At 39.1% G+C, this 21,709-nt stretch overlaps 2 protein-coding genes across 4 annotated transcripts in view; one reads left to right on the plus strand and one right to left on the minus strand.

The window, feature by feature from the left end:
- rpap2 (RNA polymerase II associated protein 2) overlaps positions 1–6,360 on the plus strand; it is a 30,577-nt gene extending 24,217 nt beyond the window's left edge. Inside the window, exons 12-13 of the mRNA XM_066692211.1 lie at positions 3,467–3,626; positions 4,660–6,360. Of these exons, the coding sequence (XP_066548308.1) occupies positions 3,467–3,611 (145 nt within the window). The 3' untranslated portion in view covers positions 3,612–3,626; positions 4,660–6,360. The remainder of the gene's footprint in view (positions 1–3,466; positions 3,627–4,659) is intronic.
- A 5,768-nt stretch (positions 6,361–12,128) lies between these two features.
- On the minus strand, positions 12,129–21,158 carry LOC136714625 (zinc finger protein Gfi-1). 3 transcript variants are annotated; one of them, XM_066692221.1, is made up of 7 exons: positions 20,869–21,158; positions 17,287–17,474; positions 16,207–16,392; positions 15,102–15,502; positions 14,608–14,745; positions 14,155–14,320; positions 12,129–13,124 (listed from the first exon to the last, which is right to left on the minus strand). In XM_066692221.1, the coding sequence occupies exons 2-7, from the start codon at positions 17,399–17,401 to the stop codon at positions 12,946–12,948; spliced, it is 1,185 nt and encodes a 394-aa protein (XP_066548318.1). In that variant the 5' UTR covers positions 17,402–17,474; positions 20,869–21,158; the 3' UTR covers positions 12,129–12,945. The 3 variants fall into 3 exon arrangements, with proteins under 3 accessions (XP_066548318.1, XP_066548319.1, XP_066548317.1); XM_066692222.1 differs by having other exon boundaries at positions 15,102–15,499; positions 17,287–17,501; XM_066692220.1 differs by having other exon boundaries at positions 17,287–17,501.
- Positions 21,159–21,709: the final 551 nt, after the last annotated feature.

Here is a 21,709-nt window from a genome sequence, read left to right on the forward strand (position 1 = left end):
ATGGTAATTATGAATCTTGTGCAGGAGCATGTCTGCACAGAACCCAGAACCGACATTCAGATAATGTATGTGGTTCTGCAGATCCCGTCAACTTTATTTTCTAAGCAGAACAGTTGGTGCTTTTTCACCTTTTTGTCATGGTGTACCCTGTCTGTTGTCAGGCTTTAGCTTTACGTTTCCTATCTGTATCCCCCTGAATACTGTTTCTTCACCATAATTGTAAAGCACAGCATAAGATAATCTCCTGTAAATTTGGGGAGACATTTGGTAACCAGAACTGTACTTTTGCAGAAAGGAGGAATTGTAGCATTTCAGTTCACCAATGTCCTTGTTGCTTTTTTACAGATTGCTTTGTCTGTCTGTCTGTAACATACTGCATGTTACTCCACAATGTTAAGAGGTCTTATGTCTTTCTGACGAGTCTCCTTTCCAGAGGTCAGCAGGTAATTCGCTGCAGTCTAAAGGCTGCTATTTGTCTGCCGTCTCTCGGAGCTGGTGTAGAAACCCCTCCGGGCTCTTCAGTCATGTTGCAGATTGGATATAGGTGTGAATCTTGCAGCTGCTTGTGACATCAGAACGACCGAGACCTTGAGGAAACACTCCCTGTGTGAATGTAACAACATGAAATACATTTGAGTTGATCACCTCAAGAGGAATTGTTTGTGTGGTACTTAAACCGTTAAAATGCATGCTTACGTATGACCCATATTGACCCATATTTGCATAATTTCTGTTAATTGTCACAGGTACACATCTCTGGTGTTAAATGTCATTTTTTTTCCTGAGGTATAGTTTGATGACTCGGTATACTGTAGTAGAGTACGGTATGAAGCAACATTATAACACTCCTGCCAACGAAATGCCTCCAAGCTCACCCTGATATACTGGCCTGGTTTTGTTGGTGTGTGTCCGTTTGGTGTGTCAAATATAATATGTTAATAAATAATTTTACTGGAAGGAGATGATGACCTCATTACCTTGCATGAAATTCAGCAATTACGTGACCATGTGGTCAAATTTATAATGTAAAAGATTCTGACTTTTATTTAAAAGAAAAAGAAAGCTGTGCTCCAGAAATGGTGAGGGCTGATGAATAATTAGATGTTTTTTGTCATTGTGCGTCTCCTCTCTGTGCATTAGGAAAAGGCAGTGGGTTTTTCCACAAGCTCGGAGGACAGAAAATGCACTGCTCTGATTATTCACCCACATGTATTGATTGATCTGTATGTTTTTGAGAGTTCTTTTATTCATATTTGATGTGCCCAGTGGCAGTATATTGAAGGGTTTTATTTATTTTTTTTAAATCATTTGGGTCTCGGTGGAAAACCAGGTCAGGTTAATGACTGAGTAGAAGACTGTGCTTGAAAGGCCTCTTACAGAGTGCCGTGTACAAGATTGGAGTGGAGACGAGATTTACTGTTCTCCAAACCTGTGACTAACCCACACAAGGTCGCAGTGCCAGAGCCGTCGATCCATCTGTGCTCTAAAGGAGCACTAATTATAGTTAATTTGATCATTTTTAAATGAACAGGTCTGGGATGGTACAGTGAGGGGAAAAAAGTATTTGATCCCCTGCTGATTTTTTGCATTTGCCCACTGACAAAGAATTGATCAGTCTATAATTGTAATGGTAGGTGTATTTTAACAGTGAGAGACAGAATAACAAGAAAATCCAGAAAAACGCATTTCAAAAAAGTTATACATTGATTTGCATGTTAATGAGTGAAATAAGTATTTGATCCCCTATCAATCAGCAAGATTTCTGGCTCTCAGGTGTCTTTTATACAGGTAACGAGCTGAGATTAGGAGCACTCTCTTAAAGGGAGTGCTCCTAATCTCAGCTCGTTACCTGTATAAAAGACACCTGTCCACAGAAGCAATCATTCAATCAGATTCCGAACTCTCCACCATGGCCAAGACCAAAGAGCTGTCCAAGGATGTCAGGGACAAGATTGTAGACCCACACAAGGCTGGAATGGGCTACAAGACCATCGCCAAGCAGCTTGGTGAGAAGGTGACAACAGTGGGTGCGATTATTAGCAAATGGAAGAAACACAAAATAACTGTCAGTCTCCCTCGGTCTGGGGCTCCATGCAAGATCTCACCTCGTGGAGTTTCAATGATCATGAGAACGGTGAGGAATCGGCGAGGAATAATGATCTCAAGGCAGCTGGGACCATATTCACCAAGAAAACAATTGGTAACACACTACGCCGTGAAGGACTGAAATCCTGCAGCGCCCACAAGGTCCCCCTGCTCAAGAAAGCACATGTACAGGCCCGTCTGAAGTTTGCCAATGAACATCTGAATGATTCAGAGGAGAACTGGTTGAAAGTGTTGTGGTCAGATGAGACCAAAATCGAGCTCTTTGGCATCAACTCAACTCGCCGTGTTTGGAGGAGGAGGAATGACCCCAAGAACACCATCCCCACTGTCAAACATGGAGGTGGAAACATTATGCTTCGGGGGTGTTTTTCTACTAAGGGGACAGGACAACTGCACCGCATCAAAGGGACGATGGACGGGGCCATGTACCGTCAAATCTTGGGTGAGAACCTCCTTCCCTCAGCCAGGGCATTGAAAATGGGTCGTGGATGGGTATTCCAGCATGACAATGACCCAAAACACACAGCCAAGGCAACAAAGGAGTGGCTCAAGAGGAAGCACATTAAGGTCCTGGAGTGGCCTAGCCAGTCTCCAGACCTTAATCCCATAGAAAATCTGTGGAGGGAGCTGAAGGTTCGAGTTGCCAAACGTCAGCCTCGAAACCTTAATGACTTGGAGAGGATCAGCAAAGAGGACTGGGACAAAATCCCTCCTGAGATGTAGTTGGCCACCAGGTTTGCACACAAGAAACGTCTGACCTCTGTGATTGCCAACAAGGGTTTTGCCACCAAGTACTAAGTTGAAGGGGTCAAATACTTATTTCCCTCATTAACATGCAAATCCATTTATAACTTTTTTTAAATGTGTTTTTCTTGATTTTTGTTGTTGTTATTCTGTCTCTCACTGTTAAAATACACCTACCATTAAAATGATAGACTGATAATTTCTGTCAGTGGGCAAACGTACAAAATCAGCAGAGGATCAAATACTTTTTTCCCTCACTGTACATGTTTTAGAGACATCTTGTGAACATGTTGGTATTTACATCTGAAGGGCAGGAGTTAAGAACAGCTGGACAGTGTATGTGTGTCTCATAATGTGCAGATGTGTAGAATGAGAGGAATACCTGAAATACATACATTTTATATTAGAATGTGGCCTTTTTTGGAAAGGACTGAAATTACCATTGTTCACATTGGCTCAAGTCATTGGCTTTATTCATTTTATGCTTTGTTTTGTGTGTTTTTGTAAACCGCTTTAGTTTATTGGTTAATATATTAATTGTCTAAATCTGTCCCATAGGACAACATGTGATATTCAATACTTTTCGGACGTATAACGATCCTTGTCATTATTTCAGCTTGACCGGCATATCTCCAGTGCTGCAGGCCTCTCTGGAGAGCCCCACGTCCATCGCCTACATCTCGGCCCTCATGAAGGAGCTACGGCTGACGGATCATGATCTCCAGAGCCTAGTGCAGGTCTTCCAACACCAGGCCGACTGACCGGGCCCTGACCAGGTGTGTGACACGCCCAGTTTCTACACGGCACAAATGATTCTTACACAGCTGTAACTGGTAGTCCAGCAACCTAGAATTATGACCCCAGTAAAAATGACTCGTGGCTGTGATTGAATACTGTAAATGACAGCAGACGGACTCCATCCTGGATTCATAAATATTTTTCTAAGGCAGCTGTTTAGTGGGAAAGGTGCACAAAGCAGCCAGAAAAGTAGTTCAGTTACACAATGTAGTATTCCCTTTTACCTGGAGTTTTGTTCAAACAAAGCTGAGCATTAACTTGTCAACGGCTATGCTTCTGTATTCTTTCAACCTGTCTCATCTTATACCTTAATTGTATTTGCTATAATGTGTAGACTTTCTTTTACATCGATGTTGTTACTCTTGTATATGTAGTGATTGTTTAGTCATGTAAGTAGCCTTGAGTAAAGGTTTATGTGGTAGAACTTACCAGTAATTATAAAGAGGGTGATTATTTGCAGTTAGCGCTGGATGAGCCCATCTGGCCTACACAACAATTAAAATGTCCACTTAATGAAGTGAAATAAAATGTGCACACCAGCATAAAACGCTGTTCACTCTCGGCATGATTCATCAAAACCAATTGTCATAACAGAAGTTGAAGGAGATCTTGGGAAATCTTACATTCAGCAAAATGTGTAAAGGGAACTACAGTGATATCTGGATCTCACGTACAGCTAGTCACTGGTATCTCATCAAAGGTCTACAGAAATTGTCTGGTATGTTTTTGCAAGATCACAATTGACAGTTGTACGGTATTTTTTTTATTAACGATATATGCATAGCTCTTACTGGCTTAAAAAGAACAACAATGATTCGGAAATTAAATGACAACAAAACACGAAGCACAAAACGGAGTAGACACAAACTCATCTGTGTGTATGTTTGTGTATTTATATTTATTTTTATATAATGTGTGTGTATATGTATGTATGTATGTATGTATGTATATATAAGTAGTCCTGCACAGTTAATACAAACGCACGTTCATACGTTGCTCTATCTTCCGCAGAATGAAAGAAGACTTGGTGGCCTGGTAGCTGATGTCTATTCATCTAGGATGAGTTGCACACAGTATCTGTAGAAGATGTGGATTCTTCCCAGGGCTGCAGGTGTCCCATGTTGAGGGCCGACTCTAAACGCACTGCTCTCAACTGCAATCCTGGCTGCTATAGCAGATCACACTGGAGGGAGGGTGGTCTTTTTGCTTCAACTTCAATGGACATAAAAAACAAATAATTAAAACTGACTCTTATTCAGCTATTTCAATCTTATGGTCTGCATGACTTTTTCCATGACCCCTTTACCAACCGTTTGAAGTATGAGAAGAGGTTTTAAGATGGACACCAACACACAAATAACTCCATATTTACATTATTACACATTTTGTTTGTGATGTGTTGGGAACAGAGGAAGAATGCTGCCTCTTTATAGTTCAACAAGGGTTGATGCTTATTTAAATGTAAATGTAGATTTCCAGCCATGTACATATTATCACAAGAGGGATGTATATGCAGGACTGCACATGGTGTTACATTAAGAAGGCTCCCCTGGAAACAAAATAAATCTATAGCAGCCCAATTTCCATTGATAATCCGGTAGGAAATGCTTTGTAAAATTATCAGTTTCTGGTTAAACCTGATTCTAGTCTATTTAATTGGTCCAGATGATAAAGAACATGTACATTTTAATTATTTTCTCATTCTTTATTTAGTCCACTACAAGTTTCTACACCTTGGCATAATATTTCTCACATAGACTACAGACTAAAGTGGATCGCAGCTTCCCCTGAAAATGTATCCACTTCACCTTTTGTTTACTTACCGTGGGTGAATATAGAATTTATATTTGTAAGCATCGCTGGTGGTGGTGTTGAAAAAATAGACATTTTGCACAGAGAAGTTTCACTGGATCCAGAGGAACTGAAAACAAAATCATTGTGAGTCAGTGATTTCAATCAATATACAAACCTCTGGGAGAACTTTGGTACCGGTTTCTCTTTCCCCAGAAGTTTCAGAATGAGTAAAAATGACCGAACGGTGGCAATATTGAATATTAAGATACCAATAATGAGAGGGGAGGGGGTGTTTAAAGAATGATGTTTGTGATTTTCTTCATAGAAATATGTTCTTGTATAAACTTTAAAGATTGCGCTTTATCATAAACAGACTTTTGATAATATTTGTACATGACGTGAGTACAGTGCTTTCAAATGGACTCAAAAGGCATTGGTGTTTGTTTTCAATCCAAAGAGTTTTAAAACTTTTCAAATTTAACTTTAAGAAGTCAGATTTCTGTGGAATCACAATGAACGTCAATTTGTCAATGAATAGCAATTTTTCTTTCAACAGAAGTTTGACCTGTATTAACATTAAAACAGAAATTATATTTTATGTAATATATACACACGTACTTGTACTTGGCCACCATTGACTGCTGTTGTGAAAGATAGTGTTCAGCAAACAGGATAGCATAGAAACATCGCAAACGTTACTGATCAGAATCTCGGCCTAGATTGCTGGCTGTGCAGGCTGAGATCATGTGATACTGATCTGGTGACTGTGCCCTTCTGCATATGTGCACGGGACCTGTGGTAGACCATGGGTGGGTGTTTTCAATTCATGCCACCCACCCTGATCAGAGGTTTACTGCAGGAGTATTTCTGAAGTGGATAATAGGCTTTTATCAAAAATTAAAACCAAATTAAAAGGAAGGAATACCATTAAAATATTTTCCCAATCTTCTCATAACTGCTTGATGTTTTTTGCAGCTTTGATTCCTGGCCTTCATATCTCTTGCCAAACAATGTTCTTTGGCCAACCAATTCATGGAGGGAATATTTCCAGGAGGACCATTTTAGAGAAGGCAAGGCAATTATCATAATAATCAAATGACTGCATTCTATTTCACAGTGCTGTCCTCACCACAAATGAATTAATTAATTTTGGAAGAGCTTTCAGTTTGTCTTGAACCCTTGCTGTATTACCTTTTAAAAAAAAAAATCAAATATGGACTATTAAATGTACGGTTAATTGTATTTTATTTTAAAGTGATTGTACCTATATGATAGGGGATTACATCAGCTTGTTTTGAAATTAGTAAATATGACGAAAAGTATTAATCTAATAATTTGTACTGCCTGCGCAATGTAGCGCAAAACAGCTATGAGTCTCCCGCGAAAAACGCTTATCGGTTATGATTGGATAATTCCATATCAATGAATGGCCAATCAGGAGAGCGCATGGTCGGTAGCGACGTCTGTGAAACCCGGAAGTTTCAGATGAAAATACACAACAGTTTGTGTGAGGTGATAATTAGGGTAAAATAAATACATAAACATAACTTACAGGTACAACATTTTATGAGTAGTGGGAAACGAGCTCGCCCGTAACCTTTGCTGCACTATTTTGGAAATGACGTTAACAAAAAATAAAATGGAGGACTTTGCGTAGCTGGACATCAACCGCAACTGAGGCCGACAGGGAGGAGACCGCAACACTGCAGATGACGTCAGAGTCCATGGCCCAACATCTGGACTTCAGAGGTGGGTGAAGAAAAGAGAAACTACACTTTCCTTCATGTGCAGATGGCAATCCGGGCTGTCATGGGTGTAGACGTTTTTTAACCAGTTGACAACCCGTCAACTGCAGAAGTTTAATTAAAATGCACTTAGGTCTTTTGTGATGTGTTTTTGTGATAATAATTGTAAGGTGTTGCTTTAACACATCTGTTGGTAAATAAACAATACAAATAGACGAATATCTGAAATGAATGTATTGTCACTCTTTAATTCCCCCTCCCCTGCTGGTTTTTATTCCAGCAGAGCTGTCAGTTACTTAATTGTAAGCAAATGATTAGTTCAATTACGTGGTCAATGTACTTTTTAAATTGTGCAACTGATAAAAAGGTTGGTTGGTTCCTTAATAAGGAAAGTTCTAGGAAAGCCTACATGTTATTCAAAACAACAACTGTATATAATATTAATAATAATAATATGAATAATAATGCTCTGAAAACATTAAACCCCCGAGAGCCACAGTGTTCAGGGAGGGTCACTGACCTACAGCGGACAGTAAGGCCGGGGCAGAGCGGAGCCCAGTCTGTCTCCTGCCTCCAGGCCATGCTTACTGGTGTGAAGTCAATTATGCGCTCTGGACATAAAGAAAAAAACACTGGTGTGAAAATATTTTAAATGAGCATAATCGTGTTCAGTAAAGACCAAAATTAGTGTTAAAAATAGGAGGATAATTTAAATTAAGTAAAACATTCAAGGACATGACAAGTCGGATATCTTTGAGAATCGAGTGTTATGCCTTGCAACTCGGTTTCATTTACTTTCAGTAGTTCCATCTTCTTTCATACAGAAAACGAGGTAACATGGTTTTAATGAACGCTGAAAAGTTCTAGCTTACACCTTGCTATTAATGATTACTTTATTCAACGATTTAATTAACAAATGTTATCAAGGAAGGTAATATGTCTACTCACTGTCAATCCCTAAATAATATAGCACATGCTACACGATTCTTAATAAGACTACACACTCCGTAGCATTTCATAATCAAGGTTTACCAGGTTTTAAAAACTAAGAGGATATTATTATTATTATTAACATTGATTGCATTATGTTTTATGCATAAAAATGTGTTAAAATAAACGGAGTCTGATTAAAAACAACACGCAGTTCAGTTTTAGTTGAGCTCTAAGATATATTTTACGGGCAATAGATTATAATTTGTTTTAACGAATTGTGATGGACAGCCTATCCAGTGATTGTGTACAATCTACACAAAATACGTGTTAATGACGCATTCTGTATAGCATTGCAACACAATTTCGTTTTGATTTTTACAATATTACAATACACAGCCGTTTAACGGTGTATTCTTCATATGGCTATGCATTTTATTTTAACATAGAAAACCATATTCGTATATTTAAATATCTTTCCTAGAAAAAGTGATGTCAACAGTTTCAGTGAAGGATACATACTAATAATTGTCAAGATTGTCACACCTTTATTGGAACAATATTTTTTTTAAAAGCAAGAATGATACAACCATTTATGAACTTGAGTTTCTATCAGCCCTGTGGAAAAAATAGTCAAACTGCATTTGCTGAATAAATAATAAAAGCACACAAAACCTTCCTCTCATCCTTTCCAGACCCAGAGACACTTGAAGACAGTGTTTGTGACACTCGGCTCATCCTGTGGTTTCTCTCAGATTTCACTCAAATAGCCAAGGGCAAGAAAGCACTTTGAGGAGCCATTACACTGAGGCAGGGTCTCCTCAAACCGCTGCCTGCCTTGTGCTTTTCCCTTTTCCCCTGCAGTCTCTAAAGTGAAGAGTCAATCTGGGCTCATTCAAGACTTTCACCATCAACGGCGTTTAGAAACTGTGGAAACTGGCACAAAATGCATCTGGAAAATCAGCTACCACGGTATCCGATATTACGCGCATTCGGATATAAGGTGGCAAAGCAACAACAAGCGCATTTCATTATTAAATATTTCATTCGATCTTCATTGGATAAAACAGTCTTGTCTGCAGGTCTTAAACTGTGAGCGTTACACTTTAATTAAATCCTTTTACGCTTAATTTTAACATTTTCTATAAGTAAAAACTCCCGTTTTCAAACTATTCCTCAGTTTAAAAGTATTACTTAACAGCCTATAACAGTGGTCTCAGTGACAAAGTGGCCAATGCTCCTCTTTGCTTAAATACCAAAATTATTTTTTACAACAATGTGTAAGGGTGTGTAATTTAAAGCGCTGTCTGATATTTGATGTGGATTTTGCATTTTCCTAAGCATTACAGTGTTTAGTACCACTGTTGTTAATGCACTGTATGTTTTCAGTAAGCTTACACATTGTGTTGTAATTAAAGAAAGGAGACACAATTCAACCATTTTAGACCAGATGTATTTACTGTACACACCGTGTAATCTCTACATTATTTGCTGACTCTTAATAGCGGACGTGCTGGCGGCCGATGCAAGTCCGATATAAGGCGGTTTCAGCGGCAGGGGGACCCGTTACATCCTGGCAGCTCTGCCAGTACACGTTTCCACAGAGGGGTCTAGAAAGGTCACACTGTCGGGCAGGGCTGCCACGGCGCACCTTGACCCCTCGCTCAGAGTCGTGAGCAGCTCCGCTGGGACCCCAGGCGGGACCCCAGGCCGCCCCCCAGACGCCGCGACCCGCAGTGTGTCCGATCCCAATCGGACGCGCCTCGGGGGGCAGGAGAAGCAAATTATGAATTGCAGGTGAAACCTACGTGAGAGAATCGTGACTTTACATGTTAATGTTATATTTGTTTTCAGTGCCAATTAGCAGAATGGCAATGGGCTGCATATACATATGTGTAAGTCTGTAAAGGCATCGCCTACCAAAGGTACCTTAAAATAAAAATATTCATGTAAATGTACTAAGCACATGCTTAATTTAAATGAATATAGCTCATTATTCGTTTTGAACATGTAATTACGAAACATGCATTTTGACGTAGCACCCAAAGCAAGATATTTGAATGTATTTATTTCCGTTTTGATTAACTTTACATTATAGATTATAGGCATACATTGTGTGTGTGTGTGTGTGTGTGTGTGTGTGTATATATATATATATATATATATATATACACACACACACACACACATCTTAACTGGATAAGAATGTTGTCTAACTAAATTAAAGACCTCTCAAAAACGTCCATCATCACTTAAATACTAGAAAGTTTGACCTTTAAACATACAGGTGTTTTGATGTATGGAAACAACATGATGCCATTGTATTAATTGCTAAACATCATATTGCATCGAATATGCGCGGTTTACAACTAGAAATTGTTAGAAACAAAATGGTACATTTCTCCCTTTCAACGAGATAAATCAATCATGAAAGTTTCTCTGAAAATAAAAAAATGATTGCAATCTTTCACTCACTATTGAAAGCGCATTAAAAAAAAAGTAATTTAAAGAAACGTCCAACAGTCATTATTGACTTTGATTTGTTTGTTCAATATTTGTTTAAATAACCTGTAAACAGCAAGTCTTTGGTTACACCAGATGTTTGGCGTGGAAACCGTAGGATTGATGTAAAGTTCGGTACAAACACTGGACTTCCATAGCACCTGCTACTAAATTCATATGTCCGCAAAATCAGGTCAGTTAATATTGTTGTTGTTGTTATTGCCGCAATAATGTGATTGTATCATTCTTCAATTATATATAACCTAGTATATGCACAGAGAAAGAGAAAGAAAGAAAGACAGAAAGACTAAGAGTTAAATATCAATATAACTTTTTTTTATTTAGCTTTGTTCTATGAAATCCGCTCAGTGAAAATGATGGAGGGTATTGAAGCAACAATTTCACATCATTAAAGAACACAATATATGTATATATCCCTGTACACTTGATAAGTAATTTAATCCGCAATGAGATGGACGATGGAAAACTACACGCATCCCTTGAAAGGTTTATCTTTCAGCGAGAAAGCCAAGCCTTTGCTCTTCTGTGCATTGAGTTGCGCTTCACCAAATGGCTGCTAGAGGGGCTATTAAACATTTACACCCGAAACAAAGGTGAGCTCCTCTTTCCTGGGTGTCTATTACCCTAGACCAAGATCACACACATTTTACCTTAATGAATAATTTGACTGCAATCCGCACCATGCATTTTAATAACAAGCTTGGAAATCGATTCAGGAACAAACTAAATCTGGATTGACAAATGCAAGAATAAACAACTTGAAAATATGTAGTATTCTTTGCCTAAAAAGTCGTGATAAGAAGTCGCTTACAAAAGCATATTTTGGTTAATTCAATGTTGTGTAATTTCCTGCTGAAAGGCATATATAATCTTCGACATAAAGTTAAATTAAAACGTAATTTATTATATATGTTATATGTGTGCGTGTGTATACATGTTGAATAAATGGTATTAGATATTGGTGGAATACAAACATATTTGAAACTGAAAATACACTTAAAGAATGCCCTTGTCTGATTCTTTTTTTTAACCCCGATTTAATTTTCGATTATACCTTTTCTTTTAGAAAGTAAGAAAATACATTACCATTTTAAAAAGTGAAAGAACATTAATTATATATATATATATATATATATAATTAATGTTTAAAATTGTATTTGTTCAGCCCTCCGATTTGTTAATGAATACATCTATTCGTAGTATTAAGGAGTAGCAGTAGGGGTATTACAGCGCAGTTAATAGTGTTGTAATATCACTCCACTGCAAAGCTGGTGAGGAGGATAACTACATGAATAAACAAGGATTTGACTTCGCAACCTTGAGAAGAATTAGTGATGCAGATTGATGTCCAATTATTGGACCAGAAAGAGGCATGTGAAGTCTGTCTTAATATTTATTTAAAAGTATATTTAATCAATAAATAAAGGTTAGGAAATATAGTATCATACATCAAATAGCATTAGTATATAAAACTGACGAGAACAGAAATTCAAAATTACCACTCCATATTTATTTTATGTTCCTTTTTTATCATCCCTTATATTATATATTTCGTTAACTAACACATGCCTCGCTGGAGGAAATACATATTTCCTCCAGCGAGGCATGTGTTAGGTAATTACATTAAATCTAAAGTCCAGTAAAAATGACAAAGTACAAATGTGCAAATATTTTCCTCTTCAATGTATATAATTCATAATTTAAAAAAATGATAATAGTATAATCAGTAACACCGTACATAAAAGCGTTGACAAAAGTCGTATAATTATTTATGGTCCAATATTTGTACACAATACATTACACGTCCCCTTGTTTGTAAAACCAGTCCCTATGTTCTGTAGTGCTTATTTTGCCAGCACCTGCAGGGTTCAGCTCAAAACAATGCGACTCTTTGGGAAAGCGGTGATTTAGTTTCTCACAGCATCGCCGCTCACTGTTTAAGGGCACACAGGACCTCCTTTATTCTCTGGTTATATTGCCAGTCCTATTATTTATGTAACAATATTTTGGTGTCAGATAAGCTCCCTTGGGACGTTACCCTGCTGTCCCTGGGGTCATCATGGCAATATGCTTCACTAATTCTCCGGCCGGCAGGAGGTGCAGCAGTAGCGCTGCCACAAAACACAGCGCAGCAAACGTCCGGCGCAGTGAGCATGTATATTACTCTGGCCAAGGGATGCAAGACTGGGGCAGTGGGGATGCTCTGGTCCATGAGTCCTTTCAATAGTGTTGATTGTGGTTTTAGATCCGTTCCTGTTGCCAGCTGACGGAGAGGAGCTGGTTAAACGCCTTTGTTGTCCAAGATTTATTTGAGTCCATGCTGTGTCTCCTTGTGTCTCCTTAAATCCACTTTCCTCTGGAAGCCCTTCCCGCAGAGGTCGCAGCCGAAGGGCTTGAAGCCGGTGTGTTTGCGGCTGTGGGTGATGAGGTTGGAGCTCTGGCTGAAGGCCTTCCCGCACACCTGACACTTATGGGGCTTCTCTCCTGTAGGATGCAGGGGGAAAAGGTAAAACAATGGCTTCAAATGAGCATCGCCATGACAGGCCAGTCACACTACCTATCCCAATAATTAAGTGATTGATATAGTACCATAATAGCATTTGCATAGGTCTGTAAATTTTGTTAAGCAAAGCATAATATTTAGAATATGTCAACTTTCATTTTAACGATCATGGTATAGGCCTGTGTGTGTGTGTCTTTTGGCATACACAAAACTAATGCAATATTCATTTTCTATCGATTTAATTTTGCCACAGATTATGACCCACTGTTGGGTTTAATGCTACAGCAAATATTTATCCAATAGAAATCAGATCAAGCGCGGCCTCGGTCCTTTATTCTAATCCTGTCGTCTTTTGTCCGATGTATGTATCTGGGAATTATAAACAGGCTTTGTCCGAGACTCTTCCCTTTTGAACTGTCAGCTCGATTTCAGTGGCCCTTTAAATCAAGGCCACGTATATAATACCCTCAAATCATCTTATCGGCAAAGCCTCTCTAAATAAACACAGAACGGATCATATTAAAGCAACACTGATTGGATTGCCAATTCAATTAGCAAACAGATGTCTTTAATTGTTTCATTGTCAAATAGCTTTCCTTCTGACAGATATGGCTGGTTGTTTTTTAATATTGTCAAGTTGAGATGCATCAGACTCGTTTTTGTATATATCATCCGTTTTTAACCGAGTTATTAACTAAATCTGTGTCGGCTGCATAGTAAGTAATTACACACAACCTGAATATACGTAGGTTTCCAGTCACCTTCTTTGAATGTATGACGTTTTAAACTATTAGATCACGCATTGCAGTTTGTTTAGTTTAGACACAAACAGCCTTAGTGCAACAATGCAGCTCTCCAAATAGAAAAACAAACTAATTAATGATCCAGACATTCATACTCCATGTTTTGCGTGTGGGTGTGCCGTATATGAGCCGCTTAACTGAAAATCCCCTCTGTGGTATCTAAATGGAGTCTGCCAGCACTGTAATAACGAGCGATGCGCAGTCTCACCTGTGTGGATGAAAGTGTGTTTCTTCATGTCCGACTTCTGATGAAACCTCTTCCCGCAGTACTGGCACGGATAAGGTCGCGTATCGGAGTGGATCAGCAAGTGTGTGGACAGAGTCGATGACCTTTTAAAGCTTTTACCGCAAATTTTGCAATCAAAACTCCTTTCCTAAACAAATACAATAAAAAATTAATGAAGTTACTAGTGTTAAAGCCTATTTTTAAAAAGTCATATTGTGGTTCATTTAACAGTAGACTAAAATTCACATAAACCCAACCGTCTAACCTTATAGGGTCTATTAGTGTTTATTTTATGGACAATATTTTTTTTAATGAAACCGGTGATGCATATAAAGTGTTTTCTTTGTTAAAGCGAAAGAAACAATTAAGCAATAATGAGATATTGTGGTTTACATGGGAATGGACTGCTTTATAATCACTAAATGGAGATTTTACCTGGGAATGCACTGCTTTGTGCTGCTCCAGACTCACTGCATGGCCAAAGGTCTTCCCGCATATCTCACAGGCGAAGGGTCTGGTCCCGCTGTGGGACCTGCGGACGTGCACCTCCAGGCCGTGCGGGGTGGAGAACACCTGCGGGGACACGGGGTCAGTAAGCGGGGGGATTCAGAACCGGGCCCCCAAGAGCGCCGACTGATACTGGTTAAACGTAGTTCAAATGAATACAATCACCGCAGCTAACTACAGATCCACAGAGAAACAGCGCAGATAGTCTGTATGTTACATTTTACTAGGCTCTCTTCAGTTGCTATAGGGTCTATGTCACTTCCCTATTTGGCAAGCTTTGGAACTGGGTTTAATTTCTCTTTGGGGAAAAAAACAAGATTATTCTAATTTTAAAAAACACGTGTCATTATCGGAACCCCTGATTCGAAGTCCAAGCGAACCGATTCCATAACTGCAGAGATGCTTGATGCCCTAATCCGTACCTTACTGCATTTTATGCACTTGTACGAGCCGTTGTTCAAGAGCAGACGGGTGCAGAGCAGGTCCGACTCGGCCTTGATGTCGGGGCCCTTGACGTGCAGGCCGTGGTCGGGGTATCCCCCGGGGGCAGATCCGCGCTCAAAGAGCCCCGCTGCAGGGCTGTAGTCCCGGTACAGGCCCGCCGACGAGGCGCGCTCGCTGAAGAGGGGGGTGTCCGCACCCCTGTCCCCGTACAGACCCAGCGAAGAGCCCCGGTCCAGCGGTACCGCGGGGTGGTGATAGGACTGCTGCACCAAGTGCCTCAGTTCAGAGCTGGTGTAGCTACTCCATGCGTAAGGTCTGAAGGGGATGGAGAAAGGATGGCTCTCGTCCACTGAAGGTGTCAGGGACTTCTCCGAGTCTGCTGAGGAAAGACACACATTGAAGAAATGAATGCCTTCCAAAACACACAATAATAATGATAATAATATTAATGTTTAGAGATTGACATATTCATCACCGTGGATTGGGTTGAATATGAAATAAATATAAATACTGTATATAAATAAATACATGGAACAGAATATTTTTTGCTTTGAAAATGGCAGTGCTGGCCACGTTGCTTAAAGACTGATTATGGTTTTATAGCGTCCTGTGACTTCTGTTATCTAGCTCAATCAGAGCAGTATCTTATGAGGCGCTGTGAGGATGTTATCAGAGCTGGTTAACCCTCTTCTCCTGAAGCCATACCTGTGGTCCTCCGATTGCATACGATTAAATAAAAACCTACACAAACCAAAACATAACTGATCGAGAGGCACCGTTGATGTAATTTATTTTTACAGTAAACATAACATTTAGTGCGGAAAAGAAAAGGTTAATTAAACTAATATATGCAGGAATAGCACACGTAGAAAAATGTATTGGGGTCCTCATACCAGTTATTAGTTTGATTATTTTACCGTTTGACCTGCCATAAATGATGATTTATGAACTGATTTTATTTTGAAATGACTAAGTATAATTGTGCGTCTGTGGCCTCAGTGTGATCATGCGGTCTGTCCAGTTTAAACTGTTATCTGCCCTCCGAGTGTGAAAGATCAGATCAGCCCCAAACACGCAGCCCACCTGGCGACGCAGACGGGGACGGGGGCCTCCAGAGGTCCTCACAGTCGCAGGACCTCCCGCAGACACTGCCCTCGCAGCTCGGCGGAGACCTGGAGGACAAGTCGGCCGTGTCTACGAGGTGGGACTCTGGGGAAAAGCGACCTCTGGCATCCGAGCAACACCCTGCCTCTTCTGGAGTCTTACTTTCTATTAAGAGACAAATGGATTGATTCATTAACAGGATGCACTCACCACAGGAGACATTTTAAACGTGTTTCACCAGATATATAAATATGTGCCTTAAGAGATCCTTCTAAACGCCTCTGTATAGGTATGTGATGTCCCGCATGTAGAATTACAAAAATCATCATAAATATAAATAATAATATTAATAATAACATTATTCATATTGTTTAAAAAAATTAAGGATAAATTAAATATTTTCAAGTGGGATTTGAAGGAATGAATCATTAGTCAATCATTTTCAAAAGAAAACGAAATGTTTTTGTAATGGCTCATGTATAAGGGAGTTTTTATTTTTATATATTTGTTTCAAATACAGAATGGCACATTAACTAGCATATTAAAATAGGTCAATTTGACAGAAACAAATACAATTACATTTGCGCAGTGTGCATATTGGAACATTAAATGAGATTAAGAAAAATCCGATTTTCGAGTTCGAAAATAAAGCATTCAGATTCAGCGCAGATTTTATTCTCAGGAATACGGGCGTCTAAAGCCTTTTACATTTAATGACAATCTGAAAACTATAATTCTTTTAAAATGTATGAGCATTAAAAAGCAAATCATATAAAAACGAAATACAAACATTGTATGAACTATAGTTAAACAGGTCGTGTAAATAATACGACAGGAAAGGAATATTAAGCACCGAAATAAAATTGGGATGTCGCGGTTTAGAATAAAATAACACAGCACATCGTATATTACCTAATCTAAGTAAATATATATTTACATCTACATTTTTAATAATACATTTAAATACATTTACACTTATTATAATGTTATAAAAAAATACTGTACGCATTACATGTTGCTATGTTTGGGGATGATGAAGATAATAATAACTTTGCATACCTGCACATATGTCAGCTAAAATATTATCTAGTTTGTTGTTGTTGTCATCTTCCATGGACCTTGGCTGATGGTAGCTATGAGCCTTCTTGCTCTTCACCAAAAAGGACCTCGGCATGGTCAATCCTTCCTCCTGCGCTCCCGTTATAGACTCCCAAATCACTCGCGGTTCCTCAATCTGGCTGCTGGTCCTTGAAACAGGGAGCTCTGTGTTATCTCTGGAAAGATTTGAAGACCATGGCTTGATCCTGCTCCAATATAAGGGATGTTTTGGCACAGCGGGGAGCATGCGCAGCGCGCCCTGCTCGTTCACCAGGTGTTACCGGACAGGTGCCTGCAGACACCACTATCCCACAGACCCGGGGACTGCTGATTGGCTCCTCTGAGAACAAACACGGGTCAGCTTCTCCTCAGATCTGACAGCATTTTCTACGGGGAATTCAAGCTGATGGCAATCAGGATAAGTAGCACACAGCTTTATCACTGTGTTACCCAATACCCCGCCACTGAGGGGGGAGGAAATGGCCCGACTGGCACCGGAGTGCTGCTATGGATGTGGTCAACCCACAGGCCACGTCTCTCCCAATCATGCCCGTATTCTGTAAAAGTGTTGGTCAACATTGTGTGTGTGTTAGTGTGTTGCTCTTCATGAATATCAAATATCAAAGCTCCAGTCATGTGATGTTATGGAATATTAATAATATTGATGGACCAATGGTATATACCCTTATGTGAGTTAAATATACAATTATAGATATTATTACTCTCTTCCATAGAAATAAGAAATACTAGAAAACAACCCTATCCAAATATATTATCAAAATATTAAGGATAAGGTTGCTTAAATGAGATGAACTTCCACTAGTGGCGTAACGCATATGATTGAGGGGCAGACACTGATGCTGAGCATTGGAAGCGAAACCTGCGCCTATGACTTACACAGATTGCCTTAACGCATGTCTGAGATTCTCCTTTTGCTTTTCATATCTTGTAAAAGCAGAATACCTGTAAGTGCCCAAGCATTAGCACACGTATTGCGCAGGGCTGTAATCGCTATAGACACTCGCTGCCCACACGCCAGCCCAGCCTCCGCAGTGTCCAGTTTCTTACTGGGATTACCTGTGCGCTCAATGGGAAATAGAGCCGGCCTGTCCGCTGATAATACCCTCTCATTATACACACAACAGTGAGTGCATTGACTCCGCACAGCAGCCTGCCGGTGGGGCCGCCGCTATTCGCTTACACCCCGCATTAACACAGCAGTGAAGTGTGCCTCCGAAACGGGCACTGATGCATTTATTTTAAAACGCATATTTTACAGTAGATTTTAGTAAACGAACTCGATGAATCTGTATCATGAACATAAATGATCATTTCCTCGGTGCTATCACGACATATGGCGATTCTTATTCTAGTATCCATCATTCAACTGAAACATCCAAAGTGACTACAAAAAAGATTAATAATTAGTGTGAAATCAATATGTGCTTGGACATTGATATAAATTAAATTGTAGTTACAGAGAGGAGTTTATTTTTATGTTTTATATGTATGTAGGTATCCATTTGAAAATAACAAAAGTGAACCGCTGGATTTAAGTTTACGTGTCATTGTTAAAGTATGTACATTTAGTTTGCATTGTCTGTTGTAATCAGAAGATCAAGAACAAAATGAACTGCAGCTGCAATTAATCAATTAACGATTGATTTGAATTTGATATGTTATTATCCTATAGAATGATATTCTTTGTCCAAAGCTTGGGCAGATATAATATGCTTTTCCGAGTTTATGGTTTTCAATGAGCTAATAAACTTGGCCTCCTTTAATCTGCTTTCCCGGGATTTATAGTTTTATCAGTTCAGCTGTTGGTCTTGTGGATAGCCTATTTGATGTTGCAGGGCCAGTGTCATAATAATACAGACTAGTGGGAATTTAACATACTAATCCACCTGCCCGAGCAATTCAAACTTTTCTTTGGCCTTGAGAAAAGGACTGCGTTAGCCACCGGAGAGCTCTATAAGAAATCAAAACAGCTCGATATGTGTGCATGTTTCCACTAACAGCGCCGTGTGCCCTCTGTCGATAAAACCAAGACATCACCGTACGACATGCAGGCCAAAGTTATACTCATACACAATTTTGGTGTATATAGAGATCAAGGAAAAATATATACAATTTAGTCTAATAAAATATAACAATTTGAACGAAGTGGATTGAGTTTCTGCAAATGTACTATTTCAATAAAGCTATCCTTCCTTAAAAAATGTTTTATTATTATTATTATTATTATTATTATTATTATTATTATTATTTTGTTGGAATTTCCATTACAAAGCACTGTTTCAATATAGACTACATTAGACGACTGTTTACCCTCAAATCAGACCTGTGGACAAACCTAAAATCATTTCTTAGGTGTTTGGCTCTAATCCGCTGAGCTCAAGGACCCTTGCAAGCAACACGCATCTCCACACAAAGAGACCCATTGCACTAAACGTGGGAAAGGGAACTGGGTGTGCCACCTGCAAGCACACATTTTATAGATAAACATTGGGAACACATGTCTGGGACTCACACCTTTACTTAAATGTTCCCAAATTCCCATTTTCATGCGTAAAAGGCACCGTTCACAGATTTCCGAATGAAATCAATTATGTCTGAACGAATCTGAGGTGAATCTCATTAAAATTCAGAGATTATATACACCTATTGAAAAAGCGGCAGGAATGTGTGAGTACATTTTATGAATAAATAAAGTACACACATACATAAAAATATCACTTGTAGCCTGTAGCCGGTTATTAGTTTGTCAAATCATAAAACGGCAACAATATTCAAGGCAGTTAATACAATGACTCATAATTCAGCAATCAAAGACGCACTTATTTATCTTCCTGCTATAGCGGCCAAAACTCTCGAGATCCAGTCGATGACCATAAAAAGTAGGCAAATTTAAGATGAATCCTGTATTGAGATATTTATAAAAGTTGATTACAAGTTGTAGTAGTATTAATATTCATGTTGTTATTCAGCGATACTTAAACCAGAAATTAACTGATGCAACGCTTTTGAGATTTGCTTTAAGAATAAAGTTAATAACATTTTGTGAATATAAATATGGACTCCAGAGCTAATGACATGTGCTAGCAATACATTTAGTAACGGTATTCTTCATCCACACTGTGCCATAAGATGAGTAGAGGACGTGTGTCTGTTAGATACACATGGGGACCCCAGCACTTAATGAAGCCCAGTTCCCCTGCAGTGAAAGCGCGCAGGGCCAACATCAGTGTCCATCATACATTGAGCCAGTCTATACAGTGCGGCTTAAACAACCATGCAAGCAAAACCCCCGTCGGCTTGCCCGCTGCGTCAGCCCTACTTATATATACATATATATTGCACTGGGCTAACACTTACATTGTTAACGCGCGGCTGAATGTATGTGTATATACACACACAGATACATGTATGTTAGCCCTACTGCTATATATATGCGCATACACGCACATATACATACGTTAGCCATATTGTAATGCATATGTAGTCTATAGTGTATAGAATACATATAAATTCAACACTTACCAGTTTTTCGGGGTCCCTGGTGATAGAGATGGGTTTAAAGACCTGAATCCTCTAACATGCGAGTGAATGTGCTACGACGTACTGTTGCGAGAAGTCCCCCGAGTGTCCCATCTGAAGTTTGCAATGTTTTAGCTCCAATAGTTCAGCCCCAAAACCGCAAGATAACTTCCTGAACGTTAGAAACAACTTCTGCATCGCGTTTCATAAGCATATATAAGTGGAAGAGAGGATAACTTTGCCAAACGTTTTACATTTGCAAAGCTCCATCCGTAGTTGTGCTGGCGATACTCTTAAACCACGCCAGTGACTGGTGGTGGGGAAGGCACTATATGATGATTTTGTGTTTGTTTAGCTTCCGCTGCCTTATGATGCAGTGGGGGGGTTGAGGACCAGATTCATAAACGCATATAAAATAGCCTACGATTAAAATACGATTCAAATCAGTGAAGTATGAAGACAAAGGATTCACTCATATTATATTCAAATCATCACAATAAAATTATATATAACATTTTGATATATTTTATTTATATATAATTTGATATATGCGCCAGCTATGCGAGAACACCGAAACATGCCGATTTAAAGTTATCATAGTAAATGTGACAAATTGTACACACCTATTTATGGTTTAAAATGATTTCAATGAAATTAGTTTTTTCAAATATGCATCTTGGAAGAATATATTCAGACACCTTGAAGTTTGGATGTTTCCAAATAAATTAGTACAATCAGTATATAGATTTCGTTCTCCCTCGCAGGCTTTAGGTTGCGCAGACGGAGGGGTGTCCAGTGACCGTTGTATAAAGTTGGATGTGGACTGTTGTGTTTGCGCTGTCCT

The sequence above is a fragment of the Amia ocellicauda genome, chromosome 19 (assembly GCF_036373705.1).
Source record: "Amia ocellicauda isolate fAmiCal2 chromosome 19, fAmiCal2.hap1, whole genome shotgun sequence".
Taxonomy (NCBI): domain Eukaryota; kingdom Metazoa; phylum Chordata; class Actinopteri; order Amiiformes; family Amiidae; genus Amia; species Amia ocellicauda.